Below are 21674 nucleotides of genomic sequence, written 5' to 3' on the forward strand. Positions count from 1 at the left end.
AAAGGTGGAAATTTAGGTATGCTGCCTCAATGTTATTTTAAGCCAAAGACCGTTCCAGGGATTTATTGACCTCACTGCTCAGTCAGCAAAATGGCATGATTTACAGTGACAAAAATGGTCTGAGGAGGCAGTCTTGGAATCAGAGCTGATAAATTCTGATTACTTAGAAAGTGCAGCAGTTTAAAAGAGAAAAAGTAAAGTAAAGAGAGGAAAACAAATGTGTAGTTTGTTTGACTTTGTGCTTTGTTTGAAGTATTGTGTACTGATTAGCCAGCTCTTCTCTCATCCAAGTAAAATACAGGAGGCTGATTACTTCTGTTGGGTTTTTGTTTGCAGGACTTCTTGGGTAAATCGGATCCATTTTTGGAGTTTTACAAGCAGAGTGATGCTGGAACGTGGCAGCTGGTGTACAGATCAGAGGTAGTATTTTTACGCTGATGTTTTTCTTGAGTTGATCAGACATCTTACTCCTACCGAAAGTGGGAGTCCCGTTCCTGGTCATGTTGCACCAGTTCTGCAATGAAAATTGTCTTGTATCCTAAAAAAGGGATTCTGCTCACTGACCTGGCAGACAGTTGTTTATTTGCTGCCCGGTGACTGGATTAAGCTGGCTCAGTGAAGAGTCCAACCACGCACCAGGTGAGAAGAGTGACAGGACTCTCCTCCCTTTCAGAGGTGATGAGCTGCTAGGTTCTCTTGGCTCTAAAATGTAACTTTACCCTGAACTTCAAGCTTTGATGTCTTACAGAGCTTTTGGTTGGCTGTCCATGCATGTCAGGGTTGAACTGACTGATGCTGTTCTTAGATAGCTGTGCAGAACCCTCATGTTATGTTTGTTAGTGTCTTGCATACCACATCCCCCGCATGATGTTATGCTGTAATTTTTTTTTAAGGTGGTTAAGAACAACTTAAATCCATGCTGGAGGAAATTCAGTGTTCCCTTGCAGACGTTCTGTGGTGGTGATTTTAATAAACCTATCAAGGTACAGCCTTCAGAAATTCTCTTTGTTGTTACAAGTAATCCAATCTCTGTTGATGTTAACTATGAGTTATCAGGTTGTCTAGTCATAATTAAATTTTTTACTGCCTTTCTAGAACAGTAGTGTGGCAGATAAGTGATTATATGTCTATTAAATATGAAGTCTGTATTAAAACATCATGAGTTGTCAAATTGAGAAGTCAGGAAATGCAGAAGTGACACACTTTCTAATGAATAGTCATAAGAAGAATTATAACTGATTTTTTCACTATTCTGGTCAGGGTTTCAGGTTGGGTTTTGGTGGGGGGGTGGTGGTGGTTTTTTTTGTTTGGGGTTTGTTTGGGTTTTGTTTTTTTTTTTAATTGTGGCTTTCTAGCACTGTTTCTAAGTTAACTGAGAAGCTCATGTATGTTGGACAAGCTTGAGTGCCTTAGGATACTGACACAGAGAGGACCGTAATGCATCTGTCAGATTCGTCCGTTCACGAGACTGGCAGGCTTGTTCCATCTCTTCTTCAGTCTGTTCCAGCTAGAAATTTGGTTTTGAGTCAAACTGCAATTCCTTGTGGTCTTGTATATGATGACTAATTCTCTCTGGTCCTGGTTTATGGAGGTGGTAGCAGAACAATTACCTCTTTTAATAAGTTTCTACAAAAGAAAATCTGATAGCAAATTAATTTGTTAATTTCTGTCCTAAGCAATGCATTGATAATGTAAAGGCATTTAAATCCATAGATAGTTCTATGTGAGTATAGTCTCTCTCTGCTTATCCAACTCCTAAACACCTTCCATTTGCAGAGTTTTCCTGCCTCATCCTGTCTGTGAAGAAATCTCACGTGGGAAGTTTGATCTGAAAGGTTTAGCAAAAAGCATGCATGCTAATGTTTTTATTTGTGCAGCATGGCAGGTCCAAAGAGCTACTGAGGTTATTAACCTGGAAATTGGTGTTCAGGTGTCCTGGGTTTGTTGATACGTGGCAGTGTTCTAAGTGGTGTTCATGAGCTTTTATTGTTGGGGAATCAACAGTCTCAGGTCAGAAAGAAGTTCTCTTGTTTCAAAAGTGAGCAGCAAATGTGGAAAGGAGATGGCAAGGAGATGCATATTATCATTTGTCAAAACTGACATGAGATGGCATGGTTTACGCATTCTATTGCATGAGGCTGTATTTGCTATAGTCCAAAAAGATTTGTGTGGTGTTTTTTTTTTTTTTTTTTTTCCTCTTGTTTAATTGTTTTTTTTCTTCTGTTTTGTTTGTTTGGTTTGGTTTGGTTTGGTTGGGGGGGGGGGGTGGTGTGGTGGTTTGTTTGTTTTCCAGAAGCTTTCTGTGCTTTGGAATTCACTTTGGAATGACCTACTTCTTAAAAAAAGATAGATTTTTGCTATTAGTTCGTTTCAGCCAAAATTCTTGATGCACGTGCAAATAAAATCTATTAAGTTTCACAACGCAGCTGTGAAAAAGGATTATACTGTTCTTGTACTTAACAGGTTAGGGAAGTCAGTCAGAAAGGCGAATCCAGGCTGACAGGCAGGAGTTTCACTAGCAGCGCTAAAGAATATAGTATTGCACTGGTGTTTCATTTTTCATCTGGTATTTACTGCTCTGAACCTCTAGTTTGATGCTTCCAAAAATTTACGTAGGAACAATTATGCGTGAAATAATGGTAGTCAGTGAAGGGAGAGCTCCTTGTACTTCAGCACAGTGGAAATGGCCATTTTGGTGCGTCCCCTAAACATCAGCTTTGCCAGCTGTGTATGAGGAGTGCATGAAAATAAATCTTTTGATCAAATCAGCAATGCTACCTAATATTTCGGTCATTCTTTCTTCATTGTGGTGTAGAGTGATGTTCTCCTTATTGTGTGTTAAGAACAGCTCAGATTTACGACATAGCCCGATGTTCTTGATGGTTTCATTAAAAATAGGGGCAAATAAAAGTAGTGTCTCTCCCCCATAGTTATTTAAACGGAAATAGTAAATGTGAAATTTGTGGGTGTTGGTATTGGGACTAAAGCTGCCAGTCCACCTGTTTGATGGCATATACATAAAGACAAATCCATTTTCTGTGAACTTTGAAAGTTCCTCCTGTAGATGAAAGGGGCCTTTTACCTGCTGACTGTATTCCAAGGCTTGTAATGAATATTGGATAGTTCATTTATGAAGAAACAATTCATCAGTAAATAACTATATACAGTGTCCTGCAGTATTGCTAGCAGGATTTTGTTTGCAAGCAGCACCACACTTTGGGCTGCATACAGTGAATCTTGGCCAGTTTTAAAAAACCCTTGCAAAAAGAGGTTTGTTTTAAGCCGTATCATGCAGTGAACTAATAACAAAACTGGTTCTAAATACAATTTTACTGGCATTGCTGAGAGGGGAGCGGGAGCGAGTAGGAGGGGGAGAGGAGGCGCACGGAGGCAGCAGCTGCTGAATTCTCTGCAGCTCTCCAGGTGTATTGGCGCAAAGGAGACCCTGCACCGGGAGCCCGCACCCTGGCTTCTGCACGAGAGCCTCCCTCGGTGGCCTCCCTGCATAATCCAGTTGCTTTTGGGTGATGTTTAAACATCCGAATTGTTGAGAGGGGCGGAGCAGAATTCAGGCAGGAGGGTGGGAGTTGCTTCATGGTGGAGCGTGCAGAAGAGAGGAGTGGAAAGGTGGTGGTTGGGGAGGATAAGGGGGGGGCACGTTCTCTAAGGTGTTCTTGTTTTCCCATTGAGAGACTGAAGGATAACACAGTGCTTCCCATTTAGGTGGCTAGATTAGGCCATAATTCACCTGGCTTTTTGTACCGGTTCCCACTCATACCAGTGGCAGAGCCGTAGTGGATCCAGGTAGTCCTAAAAGAAGCCTGTCTCAAACTCGGGCATGTAGCCATTGAAGTTGATGTCCTTACCAAGGTGTTACCCATGGGTTCCTCTTGTCCCTTTGTCCTGTGGAGAAGGCTGTCGCTGTGGTTTATACTGGACTAACATCAGTTTCGTGGTTACTACAGGCAGATCTCAGAAAGAGCTTTTGAATCCGTGTAGCATGTGAACTTCAGTGGGGGAGGAAGCAGCTGTTCACAAGCTGTTTCTTGATTGACTGCTTCTGGAATTACTTGTGTTCTGCAGTCGTGTGTAGTGTGCATGTTATAAATGCTCCTCATAGCTGATTTTGTGGGGAGCTATTGACAATGTAAGTCTTCCTGTGTTTGCTCTAAGCCGTAGTTATTAGCATATTTTTATTTTTAAATGCATTGCTTTTCTGCATTACCTAGTTCTGGAGCTGTCATGCTGATTTAAACATGACTCGTTATTAAGTATTTATAATTTGATTGGTATGAGATGCAGAAAAAGATAGACTTGGTGCTCTGTGGAAATTGCAGTTCTTTGTAAATCTATGCTATTGCTGGGCAGAAGAAAAGAGTATGTTCAGAAAGTGCTTAGATAACAAACTTTTAATTGCTTCTTCCCATTACCCCAGTTGCATATCTTGTCCTGAATGATCTCTCATTTATACATCTGGGCTGTGAAATGTTGGGGTTGTGGGGTTTTTGTGGGTTTTTTAACCTGTTGTGTTTGAACTGGGGAAAGCTTTTCATTAAGACTTTCACTGTGTGTACTTACATAGGTGAGCAATTGAACATCTTCCTTTTTCTGAGATTCACTCTTACTGTCAGGTTTCAGTTAGTGATACGGGTGACGCCACCGGTTCAGGTGTGATGGGGAGTTCACTAGCATCGCTGCAAAGCTGTTGGAAACAGGAGATCTCGTGGCGAGCGGCTGCTGTTCTCCCTAATGCAGTACCCTTGCCCATTGCTTGCTCTCCCGTCCCTTTCAGGTACAGTGTGCAGATCACGACAGCGACGGGTCACACGACTTGATAGGCACTTTTGAAACTAACCTGACTCAGCTGCAGAAAACAGGCGACGGCTCTCCGGTGAGCTTTCTCATCCCCCACTAACTTGGTCCATAATTCAGTCTTTCATAAACCCTTTTTAATATTGACCTCAGAGATGTATTTTTAGTTGTTGCCTCCAAAAGTGAATTTTTCTGTCTGTATCTTTGTATTACTAAGCCAACATCTGGGAAGAATAAAACGTGGTGTGGGAATTATATTGCTCTGTTTTCCTTGGGTACTGTTACTATTCCTATTCCTAAAGACATCCTTGAGCCTGTTGTCTGCTGGCTGCCAGCCACTTTTCCCAGCAGTTCAGCTTGCTTTTGCCTCTGCTGAGTCAAGTGGAAATAAAAGGGCTTGTTCATGCTTTAAGAGATGAGTCCAAAGGTAGGGCTTATCTCAGATAACATTTGTGCTTCTTGAGCTGGTCACCCTCACAAGCACTCTGGTCGCCTTGCTAGCTAACAGAGAGCAGTGCTTCCAAGGGGCACTCTTCTTACCTTGTCTTGGGCATCCAGTTCAGAATAAGTTGAATCAATTGCTGGTGGTGCCAGTTTCTCTACTGCCTGCAGTGAAAACCTGAACTCTCATTCTCATGGAGATGTCTTGTCTGAATTCAGAGAGATGAATCTGCAGACAGGACGTAGCCTAGGACTGCTTTCAGTTGCCGGCCAGCTTGATTTCTGTGGTTATAATCCTAAAGCTGGTGGAAGATTCTTGCCTTTTTCTCTAGCCCATGTGAAATCAGAACTAATGCATCTGAATCAAAACAGTGAAATGCTGCCATTGGGAGCCTGCGACCTAGGCTTTTTTGGCCTCCCTCACCCCGAGATTTTGCCTCATCATCTTCTGTTTGAGTGCATTCCCTTCCACTAACTGAAAAAGAACTGATTATGTTAAGAGAAATGCTCGTATTTGTGATCAGCTTTTTTTCCCTCTGATAAAATGACACTGTTCCATGATTGCATACAGAATAACAGTTATGTTGTTGAGGAGAGAAACACTTCTGAGGTCTTTCCTCGTGTTTTGGCCAGTGCTGGTAGCAAAAGCATCCCATTTAACTCACCAGATAGCAGCCAAAGTAGTTGCAACCCTTTTTAAAATTAAGTTTCAGAATTCTGCCAGATATTTGGGTAACTCTGAAATTGTGTGATGTCTGACGCCATTCTGTTTCAATAATTTGCCCTTCTGTAAATGCAGATATTCTGGAACTTGCTTCTTGAACGCTTGCTTTCTGTAGGTGGAATTTGAATGCATTCATCCTGAGAAGAAAAAAAAGAAAAAGAGCTACAAAAACTCTGGGATTATTAGGATAAAATCCTGCAAGGTAGGAAGATTTTTGTTGCTTTTGTCTTTTTATTTTCTGATCGTAATGAAACCTGTTCTTATGGAGAGGAGGAGTAACACTGTCTGTCTGTTCCTCTAGATAGAGACAGAATATTCGTTTCTGGACTACGTCATGGGAGGCTGCCAGATTAACTTTACGGTGAGTTGTTTCCCCGCTGCATATCTTGGTAGATGACAGGACAAGAGCAATGAAGTTGTGGTTAGTGCTTTTATTTGCAGTGTGGTGAACGACTGCAAATGCAGTGTGAATTTGAAGTGATGAAGACTGCAAGAAACAAATGAAATTATATTTTTACTTTTTGTGATCAAGTAGCAACTTTAAAGGAACTAGGGTTTCTTAAACTTCTTTTGAGGAATTGGTTTGGTCTATCAGTGGAAAGGATTACTACTTCTTAAACATGCATGTACCCCAGTGGGAGAAGGTGCATGGGCTTGTTTGCCTGTACCTGTGTAGGACTGCCTGTGTGCCTGGGAGGAAGGGAGCTATGTGGGCCTGGTCTAACCCTCTGTTTCTGGGTACAGTTAGTTCTCCTCATTTGCTTATGGTGATGCATCAGTGACTTGCTGTCATCATCTTGACTGATTAGGTGGGTGTAGACTTCACTGGATCCAACAGAGATCCCAAGTCACCAGATTCTCTTCACTACATCAGCCCAGATGGGGTAAATGAGTACCTGATTGCCATCTGGAGTGTGGGAAGTGTAGTCCAGGATTATGACACGTATGTAATGATCTTAACTGATCTAGCCACTGCATCAAAAATGTGTCACAGCGGGTGTCAGTGATCAGGGCTGATAGCCTGATGGCTTGTTCCAGAGCTGTAGCGTTTGAATGACTGAGGTGCTGCCTTTCCTTGGGAGATCCCTTCAGGATCTGCTACTGCTTCTGTCACTGTCAGGGAGGGCAGTGGCAGCCCTTCGTAATTTGGCATATTTGCTCAATTTGTCCCTCCAGGTCTGCCCTTTTATGGCCCTGGGTTACTCTGTAATGCTGCTTTAGCTGGTCACTAATCCCTTGTTGCTGATGGTGCATTACAAACATGAATGCCCTGTTTGATTCAATGGGAACATGTTTGTCAGCTCTGTGCTTTAGCCAGACTCTGGTTGGGTTGGCTTTTCTCTTGCTACTTCGAAATCTCCTGAGAGTCCTCTGGGGGTGCTGCACTGAAAGAAATTCTGAAACTGTTAAGCCCCAAGCCTGTGACCCTTGGATAACTGGTGGCTGGCCATGGGGAGCTAGCTGGTGTACCCATTCCTTGGGGCAGGAATTGAACCTTGGTCTCCAGCCGCTTTCTGGAAATAGAATAGCGAGTTATTAAAGAATGGCTCTTGTTCATTTCTTGTTGTTGCCCTTTCTCTCCAGGGACAAGCTGTTTCCTGCATTTGGGTTTGGAGCTCAGGTTCCTCCTAGCTGGCAGGTATGGCCTTCGCAACGCTGGGCAGTTGCTCTGTCCGTGTCTGCATTCTCTAACTGTTTGTAATGTCCCCTTTCCTAGGTATCTCATGAGTTTGCTTTGAACTTCAACCCCAGCAACCCTTACTGTCAAGGTGAGGACACCTCTTTATTAATATTTCACTGAGAGGGACGGATGTTTAAAGTGTTGTATTTCTTTCATAACTGGTGAAAAACAGATGCAGCACCAAGACATGCAGCAAACTAGATTTACTCTCACCTGGATGTTGACAAGAGTGGATGTGTATCAATGCAGACTTCTGTGCAGCCTATGTAAGCTACAGTGAAGGGGTCTAGATTTAATTTGATTGTTAGTTATGTGCTGAAATGTTTGTGGCTTCAGCTTGGTTACTTGTGGTATGTTATAGGTGGCAGTGGATTCGGATCAGCAATGTGCCTGTGCTAGTCATGCTTCAGAGGGACCATCTGCTGAGGCTCTTAGAGACCATGGTTACTTCATCAGCAATGTGTATATGTTTGAATGTTGTCTTTTAAAGGGTTGTCTTAAAAGTTTATTTTCTTCATAGCCGCCATCTTTAGTGGAGGTTGTTTCAGCTGGTTTTAATGGCTGCGCTCTAAACTGGATTATGACCTTTTAGGACTAAGAACTCTCTCAGCATGCAGTGACACAGAATTGTTCTTGAACAAGCATTTTTAACTCAGTTCACTTTTTCTCTCTGGTGTAAGGCCAACAAAAAATGGAATCTGAGATTCAGTGTTAAAATCCAAGCATTTCCTCGGCCAGTTCAGCATTGTCTGCCTCATTGGGATCTGTGTCTTTGCCCTTTAAGGGCCCCTGTGCAGTAGTTTTGAGAGTTCCCTCACTAAAACCTGCATGGTGGCCAATGCAAACAGCAGTGGCAAATGAAGCTACATTGAAGCAAGCCAGGAATAGGCCAATTTAGATGGATCCACAGAAGAATATGCACCCTTTAAAATCGGACTTTAAAAAAAATTTTGTTTAGTTAGCCTGAGAAAAGGTTCTTGTGTAGGACAAACCTTAGGGTTTGTTGTTTCTGTTGCAGAAATGTTTGAATCCTGAATCAGGGATCGTTGTCTAACTCTCACGCAAGGAAAATAAAAAGTTATTGTTCCAGAGAGCTTCTGACCTTGTTGTCTAATTAGACTATAAGCAATTAAACAAGACAAATTGGATGACAAGGTGAATGTAGTCATCGGTGTGCCTTCACTGGATTATTTTCCCCGCAACTTCCATGAGCTTTGTGGTGTTAGAGGCACAAAGAGTAATGTGAAGGATGTGGAATGGGGGAGAAATCTGCAAATCTATCTCTGCAGATGTCCACTGTTTTCAGCCCGGTGCTTTGTATATTTGCTGTTATCCTGCTGCTTATTTGTCCTTCGGGAGTTCACAGCTGTGTGGGAGTTATTACCCTTTTGCCGTACTATTTAGTAATGCTTATAAAATAATTACTGGAGAAGTTTTGAGGCTCTTGTGGCAGCTTGCCTTCCTTGTGTTACAGGGATCCAAGGAATAGTGGACGCCTACCGCCAGATTCTTCCTCAGATCCGACTCTATGGGCCAACCAATTTCTCTCCTATTATAAACCATGTGGCAAGGTTTGCAGCACATTCGGCACAACAAGGAACTGCTTCAGTGAGTGCATGTCCTTTCCTGTGGATCTGCGTTGGGCTGATGTTTCTGTTTTCCATGTTCATGATGGGATAGAATGGAATGGTAAAGTGATGTTGTCTTCCTTCCTTAGGATCCCAAGTTTGGTCCTTTCCTCCTGGTCTACAGAGAGGCTGTTGGTACTCTCTTGGTACATATTGATACGAACGTGTACTTGGTAGACGTTGACATTAGTTTCCATTGCTCAAGTGATACTTATTTCTCCTTTTCACAGTTTGCTGGTGGTGTATTTACTATTGAAGTATACAGGGCTGCTGTGTTGGCCTTTATACCAGTTGGACTCTGTCAGCAGTTGCCTGCCTCTAACCTCTCCTGCCAAGCTCCATCACCAGTTAGGGAATGGATACAGTATAGAGGGGCCCTCAAAAGTCTAAGAACTGTTAAATCAGTATGCTAATTGCATTGCAGAGCAGCCATGCTACCATACAGTTGTGTTGCAAGTCTCATTTGTGTGCTTGCATGGCCATGGCTGCTGTTAAAATTCAACTCCATTTCTTTAAACTTCATTCCTTTTGCTTAAGGATGAAGGAATTATATTTCCTGATAGATTTAACTCATTCCATTTTGACAGACCAATCAGAAGGAATTTTCATGTGCACTCTGATACTTGCTTTGTGGTCTAGCTGTGTCAGTGGTTTTGGTTCTACTTATGTTTGTGTGTACATCGAATACATTTCCCACACTGTGAGGTGCTTGGTCTAGGGAGATCCATTTCTTACATTTCTGAGGGTATTTTTTAGCCTTCCCAACACTTGGGGGAATCTTCTTATTTCTCTTTATATGTTAAATATCTACTTTTTCTTACAGATGAAAGACTAACTAAATAAAGAATCTGTCAGTAATGGGGTACAACCATAGTAACGCTTGTGTTAACTGGATTTTGGAATTGGATATTCAGTTTTCTTTTATTTTCATTGTGTCTCATGTTTTTTAATTTTAAGCCTGTAGATAGCTGCTATAAAACAGTGGTTGCTCATTTCAGAACCTTAGCCTCTGGAAGAGGAAGGAAATTTTAAACACTTTACCATGCTAATGTGTTGGTTTGAAGTATGTTTTTCTTCCTAGAAAAGCTCCTGTATTCTTCCCCTCTGGTTATCTCTAGAGTATCTTTGAGTCATGACATTTGTCACTGCAGTATTTTGAGATTTCTAATACTCATAATTTAAATTACTGGTAACTAAAAAGGAAGGCTTTTGAGTTCACTTCAGGGATATTAAACTTTAGCCTTTTTGAGATGTCAGTGAGTAAAGCAGCATCCATCAGTGAATTTTGTATGCAGCTTTGTTGATTTAAGAGTACTTTGCTCATCTCTTGTACTTTCTGCCAATTGATGTAATTGTTCTTCATAAACTGAATTCAAGCCTCCATCTTTTTACTAGTACAGAGAAAATCTGAAGTGCACAATGAAAGGTGTTATGCATATGAATAAATGGGAATAAACCTAAGTTTCTTTAATGTTCTGGTTTTGTCTTATCCACAGCACCATCTGATTTCTTTCTTAGAGTACGAAGTTGCTCCATTTGCCTTCAGTTATGTGAGCTTTGGTGTTGAACTCCCTAACCGGGTGCTTTCTAATGTTTTTCAGCAATATTTTATCTTGCTGATCATCACAGATGGAGAGATCACTGATCTGGACCAAACTAGGCAAGCGATTGTTAATGCCTCTAAGCTACCGATGTCCATCATTATTGTCGGAGTTGGCGAAGCTGATTTCAAAGCAATGGAGTTCCTTGATGGAGACAATGGTGTCCTGAAGTCCCTGACAGGAGAGCCAGCTTCACGAGACATTGTCCAGTTTGTTCCTTTCCGACAGTTCAAAAATGTAAGTTCTCTTTAACTCAGAAGAGTCCTTGTGCCAATATATATGCAGTTATTACATCTAAAAAATGAGCATGGGTCTAAACAAAGCAGCAAGCTGCATGCTCAAAGTGCTGTCCAAGCTGCTTGCTCCCAGTGAGAGTTGAGATGTTTGCTTCTGTGTTCATAACTGTGCTTTGTCACAACTCTTGCAGCTTTTCCTAGAGAGCTCTCGCTGTATCATTGATTTAGTATACTATCTCTTGCCTGTTGCAGAGTTAAAGGAGTAAAGGAGATGTTTTCTCTCCTGGGACGCAAACAGTAAGGCAAGGAACTGAGATCATATTGTCAGTCTCTGATGTTGAGTCCCATGAGTGATTTAAGCTGAGATAACTCTTCCCTGCTGTTGAAAGCAGTCCTGTCATTCCACAGCTCCTCCCTACTTCCACTGTTGGCACCAGCATTCATGCATGCTGCACAGTGAATTGGATTGGAGTGGAGTCAAATGAAAACCCAAAATAGGAGAAATTGCTCGTGGCTGGGGCAGTTTCCCACCCAGATCAGGGCCATATAAAGGCTGTGTGAGCGTGGACTTGAGGTGGGAGCAGTGCAGGGGTGGGAACAAGTGATTTTCATCAGTAGTGCTCACTGAGACTGACAAGAAGTGCTCCTAAAACTGCAGCAAGGAACTCTTGAAACGGGGAGTGAGACATGACAGGTGGGGGCTGCACTCTGAATTATGTAAGAGAGTCTGTCACTGGGCTGATAAATCCTTTCTCTGCAGTATTTCTGATTTATTCTCCCTGTTCCCCTTGCAGGCTCCCCGGGAAGCTCTTTCCCAGACAGTTCTGGCTGAAGTGCCTAAGCAGTTGGTGTCGTACTATAAATGGCAGGGATGGCCACCTGTGAAACCACTGGAAAGAAAGATGATGTAGATTGCAGCCTGACCCTGGCCACCTGTGTCACTGGGGTGAAGAGAGCGTGTCTGCACCCACACTCTCCCTTGCACGCTGTGGGTGCTCCGTGCCTTAAGATTGTACCGTTCGCACTAATTCTCTTACCTGCTTGTGCTCTGTATCTTTGAACTTTCCTGTTCCTAATCAGAAGGAATGTAAAAAACACAACTGCTAGCAGTTTTTGTCACAGAAAAATAGACTTTGTTGGTTTTCCACCTTGCAGCAGTGACACATCATACCATGCATCATTGCCTGACACGGCCCATCCGCTGCTCGGTATCAGCATGGGCACGTGCACTGAGCCGCTCGCGCAGCACTGCTTCAATGCTGAATTTGGTGGGAGAAGTTTTGTAATCGTGTTTACTGTAATGATACTTACCGTGTGTTCCTTGATAGGTTTTTTTTTTTTTTTTCTTCTATCAAGCTGCCTTGGGAATGGGGACTCTTCTGTACTGGTTGGTACCAAAGTCTGTTGGTTGGATGCCTGAGGTAGTTCCTGTTGTGCCTTCATAAAGTGTCAGTGTATTTTTATACGTAGAGGTTTATTTTTAAATTTCAGTGACCATGCTCTACAATCTTTTTTTTTTTTAATCACATTTTTCTATTGGTAAAAATTGCTTCTGTGATGGCCTCTTGCTTGGAGCCATTGTTGCCATTTAAGAGCACTGCACTTTGCTTATTTGTGGGAGGATTAATGAGGATCATTAATTAATTGGGGGTTGGGATTAATGAGTCACATTAATGTAACTTTCAAAATACAGCAACTGGAAACATTGAAATAAAGATGCTTTGAGTAATTTCTTTGTGTCACAGAAGTTACAAAATGAAGAAGTAATTATCTGTGGAACTCCAAAGAGGTGCTTCCTTGTCCTCAGAAGTGTGAAGTGTGTATTATGTGGTCTGGGGACTGTAGAACAGGCACATGATAGCAAAGCACAATTGTTTTGAGATGGGAGTTGACAGTTCATTTCAAAATAGAGAGAAAGAAACTTGGGCTTGTCATTGCACTACAAGTGGTCATCACTTTTAATTTCATAAATAAATAATCTGCTTTGATTTACATAACATGTCTGGACTCTTACTTTCTTTCTGGACTTTTCCTTTTGTTTTCTAGCAATGTGGATGGTTTTGTTTATGGAAGGTCTTTGCTATAGTACTAGCCTGGTGGTGATTCAGCATCTCAGCCTAGGCTGAGTGTGATCAGCTGCAAAAGCAGAGCAAGTTGTCCATCATTGGTTTTGTTACCTGTTAATCACTAAGACTGCTGAATGCATATCCTGCAGCCCTGTCCTGCAGTAAGACGAGCTGTTTCTCTACTGTGAAATTATGAAAGAACTTGCCTGTTCTACCAGGTGAACCAGGAAATGGTGAGAATACATTGGAAGACTGCTCTGGTGATTCAGACTATGAAACTGGTAGGTTACAAACCTGTGTGAAAGCAGAACCTGGGCTTGAATCCATACTCTCAACTAGACTAGCGTTCTGGATGGTATCTGCCATCAAACTAGTACGTAGCTTGTGTTTGAAGGCCTGTGGGTCTAGGAACACTGCTGAGCAAAGATGAATTTGTGCTAGTTTTTTATTCAAACCTGGTTTTGACCATGATGTGTTCTCCCAGGTTCCACAGGCAGCAGGCGGCTTCCTCTAGAGAAAGCTGGGCTGTCTCTCCTAAAATACTCCCATCACCTAGCATGCAGCATCCAATTTTCTTGCACTTACTTAGATTCTTGAAGGAAACCAAGCAACTTCTCTTCTTGAGTGGCTGCCTAAACTAAAATGTGTTACAAGTGTGGAAGAGAGGGAGGAAAACTGCCAGGTCTTCTCTGAGAAACTGCATTGTGGTTCAGAGTATCCTTTATTCATGTTTTCAGCTGTTTACAACCTGTCGGCACAGGTCTCCTTCCCTGTATTACACATACAAGCAAACCTAAGGCTATTTTGTGTGTGTGTATTTTTTTTTCTTTTTAATAAAATGTTCTTTAAAGGGTATTTACAGCAGTAGTTCTGAAGGCTCGCCAATCCCTTGTTTGGACCAAGAAATACCGGTGGCACTGTGTAGAGCTTGGCTTCAATGAATCGTTTCTTTGGCAAGATGTCAGAAGCACGTTGGGACTTTCCTTTGCTCCAGCCTTGAGGGGCAGAAGGTGAGCTCTGAGGCAGCAGAATGCGTAGTGGGAAATCCACTTCACCTCTCCTTTTTAAACCTCTGCCAGTTCCCACTCAAAAGGAAGAGAGTGAATCCTCGGTCTCTCTGCGCTGGCTATGAGGAGTAGAGTCGCTGACTGTTCTGCAGCTAGCTGAGGTGCCTCCAGGTGCTGGACTCATTGATGGTAGGAGAGACCTTCCCTGTTTTGTGGAGGAAGAGGCCAAGACGTGGTAGAGGCAGGTCCGAGGAAGTTCTTTCCACCACGGGAGCAGAAGAGAAATTGGAGGACATGCTCTTTACATGCAGGTAAGTGGCTGAAACGTGAACGAACAAAGAGATGTGAGTCCAGTGGCTGTCACTTGAGAACAAGAGCTGCATGGGTGTGGGCCCAGGTGAAAAGCCATGGGAGGGTCGAGCCTGGGAGCTGCTGAACTGGGAAGGTGCAGGTTTGCCCGTTGTCTCTCATTCTTGACTCTTCCCCAGGCAGTGAAGACAGCTGCTGGGTGCTTTGGTGAGAGGCTGGCAGGTATGTCTCCTGCCTTGTGCTGCCCTGGGTGTAGCTGGAATGCAGATTTACGGCATGGTTGTCGCTTTAGGTAGGTGAGAGCTCGGGTTTGAGCTCAGGTTTTCTTCCTCAGAAGAATGTACTGCTCTTGCCCAATGCCAGTGCGTGCTCTCCATCCTGGATCACTATTGCTTTATCTCCACAGTAAGCACGGGAAACACCCCAGAAGTCTCTCTACCCTGGCCTTGGCCAAGATTGAGCAAGCACCCCGTCCTTGCGGTCCCCAAAGGTATTTCAGCCTTGGGGCTTTGTATAAATCAAAAGCTATTGCACGTGGGAGCTCATCAGGGAGGGTTCCTCTTGCTTCTAGGACACCTGGCAATAAACACCAGTGACATTTCATGCCAGACTCTGCCATGCTACCTGACAGAGCTCCTTCCTCTATGGGAGATAATGCTCCATCCCCCTTCTTTGCCCAGACAGCTTGTTGGGCTAAGGGCCCTGCTTGGGATCTAAAATGTTTGGTTCCCCCAGGGACTGTTTCACCAAAACTGAGGCACTGTCTTCAGGTGAGTGCAAGTGATGGGGCCTCTTCAGGTGTTTGAGGAAGCCACACAAACTCCACCGGGAGATGATGGCTTTTGATCAGTTTTGAGCAATACTGGATCCACCCCTAAGTGGCACACTTTGGTGGTCTGAGTGTCTCAGTAAACAGCCTGAATTGCACCCCTTGCCCCCCTCCAGCCATGACTGGGAGTGGGGTTGGTGCACTGAGCTTTCTGTGCTGCCCTAAACTGACTGGCTTCCCCATTTGGGTTCACAAAAGCGGTGCCGAACGCTGCTGGCCCGCTGTGTTTTGTTGCTGCACCATGAAGTGGCATCTTCCCCACTGTGACTTGTTTCCACTGCCACTGGCACCAGTTCCCTGGCTCTCCAGAAAGCTCTTGTGCAAGAGGGAGATAAAGGGAATAACCGCAGGGCTATTTGAAGCAGCCTGGCATTGCACAGGCATGATTCACCCTTTGGTGTTTGTGGATCTGGATTAGCCACCCTGGCCTACTGCAATGAGCTCTATGGTGTGCGTGGATGCAGGTGTTTGGTGCTGGGCGCTGAGTGGGAGAGCCAGATCCGCAGGAGGAAGAAATGCTTTCCAAATCTTGCTGAGCTCATGATTGTATGATTGCTTTAATCTGGCCTAAGTCTGTGCTCCAAAAGGGCCCCAGCAGCTCTCGTTTACCAGTTCTCATGCAGGTGAGATGAGCTGTGTCAGGCCAAGCCGGTGAGCGCAGCTGCGAGCACAGCTGGCTCCTGGCATGATGTGCCCCAGGTCTCCCTCCCTGCTGCGAGGCCCTGCGGAGCAGCTGGAGCTCCTACCCCACTGTCCGTGGATTTCAGTGCTCGTCTCTGTCCCGCAGACAGCTGGCACCTGGGCTGCAGCCTCTGTCCCCAGAAGTGCTCCGGCATCCCACCTACGCCAGCTTAGCTCTCCTGGCCCCGTGTGGGGTAGGAGGCAGGAGAGCAGGGGCTGCTGAGCTCATGCTGCTCCGAGCAGTTTCCTCGTGCCAGGGGAGCCCAACCCTCCTAATCAGAGGGCTGTGAGCTGGCCCAGCTGGCTTCCCTTCCCCACCTTCCCTCTGTTTGCTTTGAGGGTTTTAACCACAGAAGCCGTGATTTTGTGCTGGAGAAGGCGCGGGGCTGGGAGAGAGCAGAGCTGGGTTCCTGTCCTCGCTGCCGCACTTGGGCTGGCATCCTTCGGCAGTCCCTGTCCCCCCCGCGGGCCACTAGGCCGGCCCTGAAGCCTGGCTGCTGGGGGATTTTCCCTTCTCCGTCCGCTCCCAGCCCTGGGAAGGGCGAGTGCCCTGCGCTGCGCTCCCTGGCTCCCGCAGGCCGCTCCTCGGTGCTGCCCCAGGGCCCGGCGCCGTCGGGGCCGCAGGGCGCAGGGCAGGCGCCTCCCGAGCCCGCCCGGCCGAGTGCTCCCCGCTGGGCCGCGGCCCCGGGGGGCTCAGCCCGGGCTGCCCCCGGCTCCTCCGTGCCCTTCGGCGGGGGTGGCCAGGCCCCCGGGGCGGGGAGCAGGCGGCAGAACCGGTCGGGGCTGAGTCACGGCCGGGCGGAGCGGGGCCGAGCGGGGCAGCGCTGCCCGCCACCGGCTCCATGGCGCTCAGCGTCGGCGTGCGGCGCCTCTCCCGGCTGCCGGGCCGCGGCGAGCGGCAGGTGCAGCTCAGCTTCCGAGGTGGGCCCCGGCCCCGGCCCCGGGGGGAGGCAGGCAGGGAGGGACGGGGCCCGCCGTCCCCGCGGCGGGCGGGCAGCGCTGGTCTGGGCCGTGCGGGCCCGCCGGCGCCTCACGCCTCCCCTCTCCTCCCCAAGGCTTCACCCAGAAGACGAGGAAGATCCGCTGCGGCCCGGAGGCCGTCTTCGGGGAGGTGAGGGCACACTGGCGGGGTGCGGGGCGCCGGGGCTCCCCCGCAAGTGTCAGCCGTGGGACAGGGATGGGACACGGCGGCGTCTTGGTCGGTGCCTCGTGGGGTGGGAGGTGGTGATGGGGGAGCGGGTGGGCCGGGAAGCGTTCCTCCTAGCGCCCACCTTCACCCTCGTGTCCCTGAAGCCTGCAAAAGCACGGCTGTACCGGGCTGGCGGGTGGTTCCCATCCCCTCTCTCCCATCCCCTCTCTCCCATCCCCTCTCTCCCATCCCCTCTCTCCCATCCCCTCTCTCCCATCCCCTCTCTCCCATCGCCCCTCTCCCATCCCCTCTCTCCCATCCCCTCTCTCCCATCGCCCCTCTCCCATCGCCCCTCTCCCATCGCCCCTCTCCCATCGCCCCTCTCCCATCGCCCCTCTCCCATCGCCCCTCTCCCATCGCCCCTCTCCCATCCCCTCTCCCATCCCCTCTCCCATCCCCTCTCCCATCCCCTCTCCCATCCCCTCTCCCATCCCCTCCGGATGCTTCTGGGCTGCCTGGGGAAGGGGAGAAGGCCTGGGGGGCAGGAGGGACCCTTCCCTCTTGCCAGCCACAAGGCAGCCGCCCAGTTTGGCTGTCAGGTGAATCGCGGCCTTGGGCTGCAGCTTTGCAATGTGCCTGAGCCTGATGGCTCCCTGCCCTGGGGGATGTCTTCTCCCCAAGTACCTCTGCACATTCCCGTGCCCCGTCTCATAACCTGCCAGCTCAGGGACCTCAGCAGGGACAAGCATTCTCCTCTTTTCAGGGCGACGATGCTCTGGCTTCTTTAGCAGCCAACCTGTGGCTCTGTGCTGCTGGAGGGGCTCTCGCTCCCCTCCCCATCCTTCCTCCGTTCTCAGCTGCAGGGTCTGCCCTGGCCAGTGGGAAAGTAACTTCCCACCGCAGCGGCTTTTTGTTGTGCTCGTTGGTTCAGTCACCTTGCAGGGGAGACCGACCAGCCACCAAACACGGGAAAGCGTGGCTGGAAATGAATTGTCATCTCTTCCCGCTCTGTTTGTTTGTAGCTCTTTCGCTGGCCTCACTACGGGAAGCTTGTGATGGGAGAGATGCTGTCCATTAAGGTTTACAACTGCAGCAAGGTTTTCAGTAACAGGTAGGTCCTTTGGTTGTTGGGGTGACCAGCAGAGGTGGGGGAAGAGACATACTGGGCTTTACATTTTCTACTGGGAGTAGAAAATATTTATTGGAAATTTGATGGAAGGAAGATGAGCAGGATACAAGTTATAGAAGAGGGATGGAGCTGGTTGTTCTGGTGGGGCAGCAGTGCTGTGTATATTAAGTTAAAAAAGGGGAATGACTTAATTGTGCCAGCAGTTACAAAGACTACCTGAGGATCCAGATCAGACCCTCAGGTGGGACAAAGGTAGCTGTATTTTTTAGGGACCTATTTCACAAGGGCAGGACTTGCACCAGAGTGGAGACCTTCTCTCATGCTGTAGATCCACGTGGTGAGCGTGCTGCTCCCAAATTGAACATGCCTATCAGCAGGGAAAAGCACCGAGCCCATGGTAGTATGGTTTAACCTTTAAAAAAGACAGCAACTTAAATTTAAAGGATCAGCCAGAATTTAAAATGCTTCTAGGTGGCACAGACACAATACTGTGAGCTCAGTGGCTATTCCAGCAGTTGTAAAATACTTCAGGGAAACCCAAGAGTAGAGGTGACAGATTGAGTAGTCGTGGTGAAGCAAGCAAGGGAGCAGAGGCACGTCCTTCCAGGACACGTGAAACGAGGATGCAGGGAAGGGTGCCAGCTCTGATAAGCAAAGTGTAAGAGCTGAAGAAACATCAACAGGAGCAACTTTCTAGAGGCAGTTAATAATACAAACCTTTTCAAAGCCATTACAAGTCTGTCGGAGAGGGTGTGGAGGAAGCAGATGAGTGCAGCACATGTGAGACACTTAGAGAGAAATCCAGAGCAGAAAATGTGGGTGAACTTTGTGTCACTGTTTACTGGATGATTTCCGTATGAGAGCTGGATCAGAGAAATTGTCTCCGACTGAAATGTCAATAGAAACAGCTACAGGACAAATAGGTAAAACAAACAGTAACAAATCACTAGGGCCTGGTGGTGCTGAGCAAAGAATTCCAACGGGAAATGGCTGGACTGGCACCGGCAGCACCTCTCCACACACCACTGCTGCTGGGGAGCAGAGTAATGGCAGGTGGCAGACATTACAGTTTAAAAGCAGTGGGTCAGCGCACTGGGATGATCAAAAATAAATAGAAAGAAAGTGTGGAAGGACAGAAGGGAAAAATTTGTTATGCTGCTGTATTGATCCGTGGTCTCTGCATGCGCAGCCTTTCTGTGGCAGCAGCACCGAGCTGGAAAAGCTGGAGAGGAGGAGGATGAGCGGAGAGGCTCCTTCCTCGGGGGTAGGAGACCAGACAGACTCTGTGTCTCAGAGAATGGGGAGGGGAGAGGGGATACGAGAGATCAGCAGCTCGCAGCTGAAATGGAGGTGACTGGGGAATGATTCCTCCTGTCTTGGTCCTGGGCAGGCGGTGAAACGCCCCGATGGTGGTTTCCAGCGGGCAGCAGGAAGCTCTGCTTCGCGTGGGGCTTAGCTCAGCTGCCGGCGGAGCTGCCAGTGGGAGGTGGAGGCCAACACACGAACGGGCTCCAGACAGCGGTAACACAGGGTGGGGTTAGGAGCAGCTGAATGCGACCTCACATGTGTTACTGCCACTTGGAGGGGGGCAGATAGATGACTCCTCCCCAGGGAGAAGCCCCTTCGGAGTAGGTAAATTTTGGCCCCGCTTGCTGCAGACATCCCTGCAGTCGTGGCTTTATGTCCTCTTTCTGGATTTCCTTGTGTGGAGCCTCCGCTGCCCAGTTTTGTCTGGGAAGAGTCACCCCAGCTCCTCCGGGTGCCCGAACCCAGGCTGTGAAGCCCAGCTCTGCCGAAGGGGATTGCTCCCTCACGCTCAGTGGGGCTGGATCTGCGCAAGCCTTTAACAGGCAGCTCAGTTGCAAGCAGCTGCCTGGGCGTGGCTGGGATGGAGGCGTGACCTGCATGCAGGGTCAGTGGGTCTCAGGTATTTTGGCTGCTGGACTCCCTATGCAAAGTGCTGCAGCAGTCCACTGCCTTCACCGCAGCTTGGAGGGGCTGTGAGCAGGAGAGCGGAGATCCTGGTACCCTCTTCCCCCAGGATGTAGGCACTGATGCCACGTACAGTATCGCTGCAGCCTCTGGTTTTGTTCCAGGCTTCTTGGTACCCTTGTCCTCAGCCTTCAGCACCTGGTGACATCCGGGAGGCTGATCATCCGGGAGGCCCTCGTCGACAGGAACCACAGAGTCACCGGTGTAAGTCCCCCATGGGTAGCCTGGCCATCCGCAATCTGGAAGGCTTTGTGGGAAACCTTGTGTGGTGCTTCCCAGGTGGATTTAGGGCTGAGTGGGACTCCAAGGTGCTGCTTTGAGCCTGGGTGCGTTGTGGTGTTTGTGCCCTCTCTGTGCAGGGGTGCAGCCGCTTCACACCCATCAAGTGGTTCTAGGAGCACCCAAAAGTGCGTGGGATGGGCTGGGGGCCCTGGAGAGCTGCTGAGGGCCTGGATGAACAGAGGGAGGCTTAGTAAAACCTCCCTGGGTCTGGGTGATGGATGTAGGAGGTGGTATTTCATCTGCATCCTGCACCATGTGGTGTGTGGGTGTGGGCTGCTGCAGGGTGCAGAGCAGAGGGGAGCTGTAGGGTGAGGCTGAAGGTGGCAGGGTGCCTCGGGACCCCTGGTGAGCTTTTGGCTTAAACACCAGTGCTAACTAGATGGCTTAATGATGGTCTGGGGCAGCATGAGCAGCTCTGATGCCTGGAGTCCCACTCCCCTCCCACCCCGGCGCCAGGGCTCACTGGGCCCTTTGTGCTGGTGGAAAATGAACATGACCCAAAAATGAACTGTTTCCTGCCAGCTGGGTGCACAGGCATGGTTCAGCAAGTGCTGCGCAACCAGGGCTCGGTGCCAGGGCTGCGGGCAGGGCTGGGAGGAGGAGAGGTGGAGGTGGACAGCCCTATGATGTGCTGCGCCCCTGTTTGCTCTTCCTGCGGGCAGCCTGACTCACCCCCGTGGTGGCATGTGGGATGCAGCTCTGTGGCCACCAGACCACGATGAGCCTGAGTGACACAGGCATGGCTTTTCCATATTGGTGAGCTGGCTGGATCACGGAGCAGGTCCTGGTGGAAACTGAGCATTTCCAGGATTGTTTTTAGCCCGATGCAGCTCACTGCGTAAACGTTCATGCCAGCAAAGGGACAGGGACTAGACCGACCCTTCAGCAGCACTCCGTGCTGGCACTGGTTTGAGGGGACCGAGCTAGGGGCACTTACACCGCTGTAAGGTCAGAGCTGCTCTGCGGCCCAACCCTTTGCCCCTGGCTGCCTCTTCCCTTGTGCTAACACCAGCACTCATGCTGATGAGCCACTCCAACCAAAAAAACCCCAAAAAACGTATTCGGTTTTGCCAGGTTAGTTTTTGATTGTGCAGCCCTGGCTGTACAAGGGCTGTGGGGGACAGAAA

At 47.8% G+C, this 21674-nt stretch overlaps 2 protein-coding genes across 2 annotated transcripts in view; both read left to right on the top strand.

The window, feature by feature from the left end:
• The window catches only part of RBM12 (RNA binding motif protein 12), a 43054-nt gene extending 30936 nt beyond the window's left edge, over positions 1-12118 (top strand). The window contains exons 7-17 of the mRNA XM_075721240.1: positions 337-420; positions 894-983; positions 4793-4891; positions 6093-6179; positions 6279-6338; positions 6787-6920; positions 7562-7616; positions 7695-7746; positions 9133-9266; positions 10888-11124; positions 11918-12118. Of these exons, the coding sequence (XP_075577355.1) occupies positions 337-420; positions 894-983; positions 4793-4891; positions 6093-6179; positions 6279-6338; positions 6787-6920; positions 7562-7616; positions 7695-7746; positions 9133-9266; positions 10888-11124; positions 11918-12034 (1149 nt within the window). The 3' untranslated portion in view covers positions 12035-12118. The remainder of the gene's footprint in view (positions 1-336; positions 421-893; positions 984-4792; positions 4892-6092; positions 6180-6278; positions 6339-6786; positions 6921-7561; positions 7617-7694; positions 7747-9132; positions 9267-10887; positions 11125-11917) is intronic.
• Positions 12119-16857: 4739 nt separating this feature from the next.
• Positions 16858-21674, top strand: part of LOC104027345 (fer-1-like protein 4) — a 40381-nt gene continuing 35564 nt past the window's right edge. The window contains exons 1-4 of the mRNA XM_075720992.1: positions 16858-16936; positions 17071-17126; positions 18167-18255; positions 20370-20469. Of these exons, the coding sequence (XP_075577107.1) occupies positions 16858-16936; positions 17071-17126; positions 18167-18255; positions 20370-20469 (324 nt within the window). The remainder of the gene's footprint in view (positions 16937-17070; positions 17127-18166; positions 18256-20369; positions 20470-21674) is intronic.

The sequence above is a fragment of the Pelecanus crispus genome, chromosome 14, assembly GCF_030463565.1.
Source record: "Pelecanus crispus isolate bPelCri1 chromosome 14, bPelCri1.pri, whole genome shotgun sequence".
Taxonomy (NCBI): Eukaryota; Metazoa; Chordata; class Aves; order Pelecaniformes; family Pelecanidae; genus Pelecanus; species Pelecanus crispus.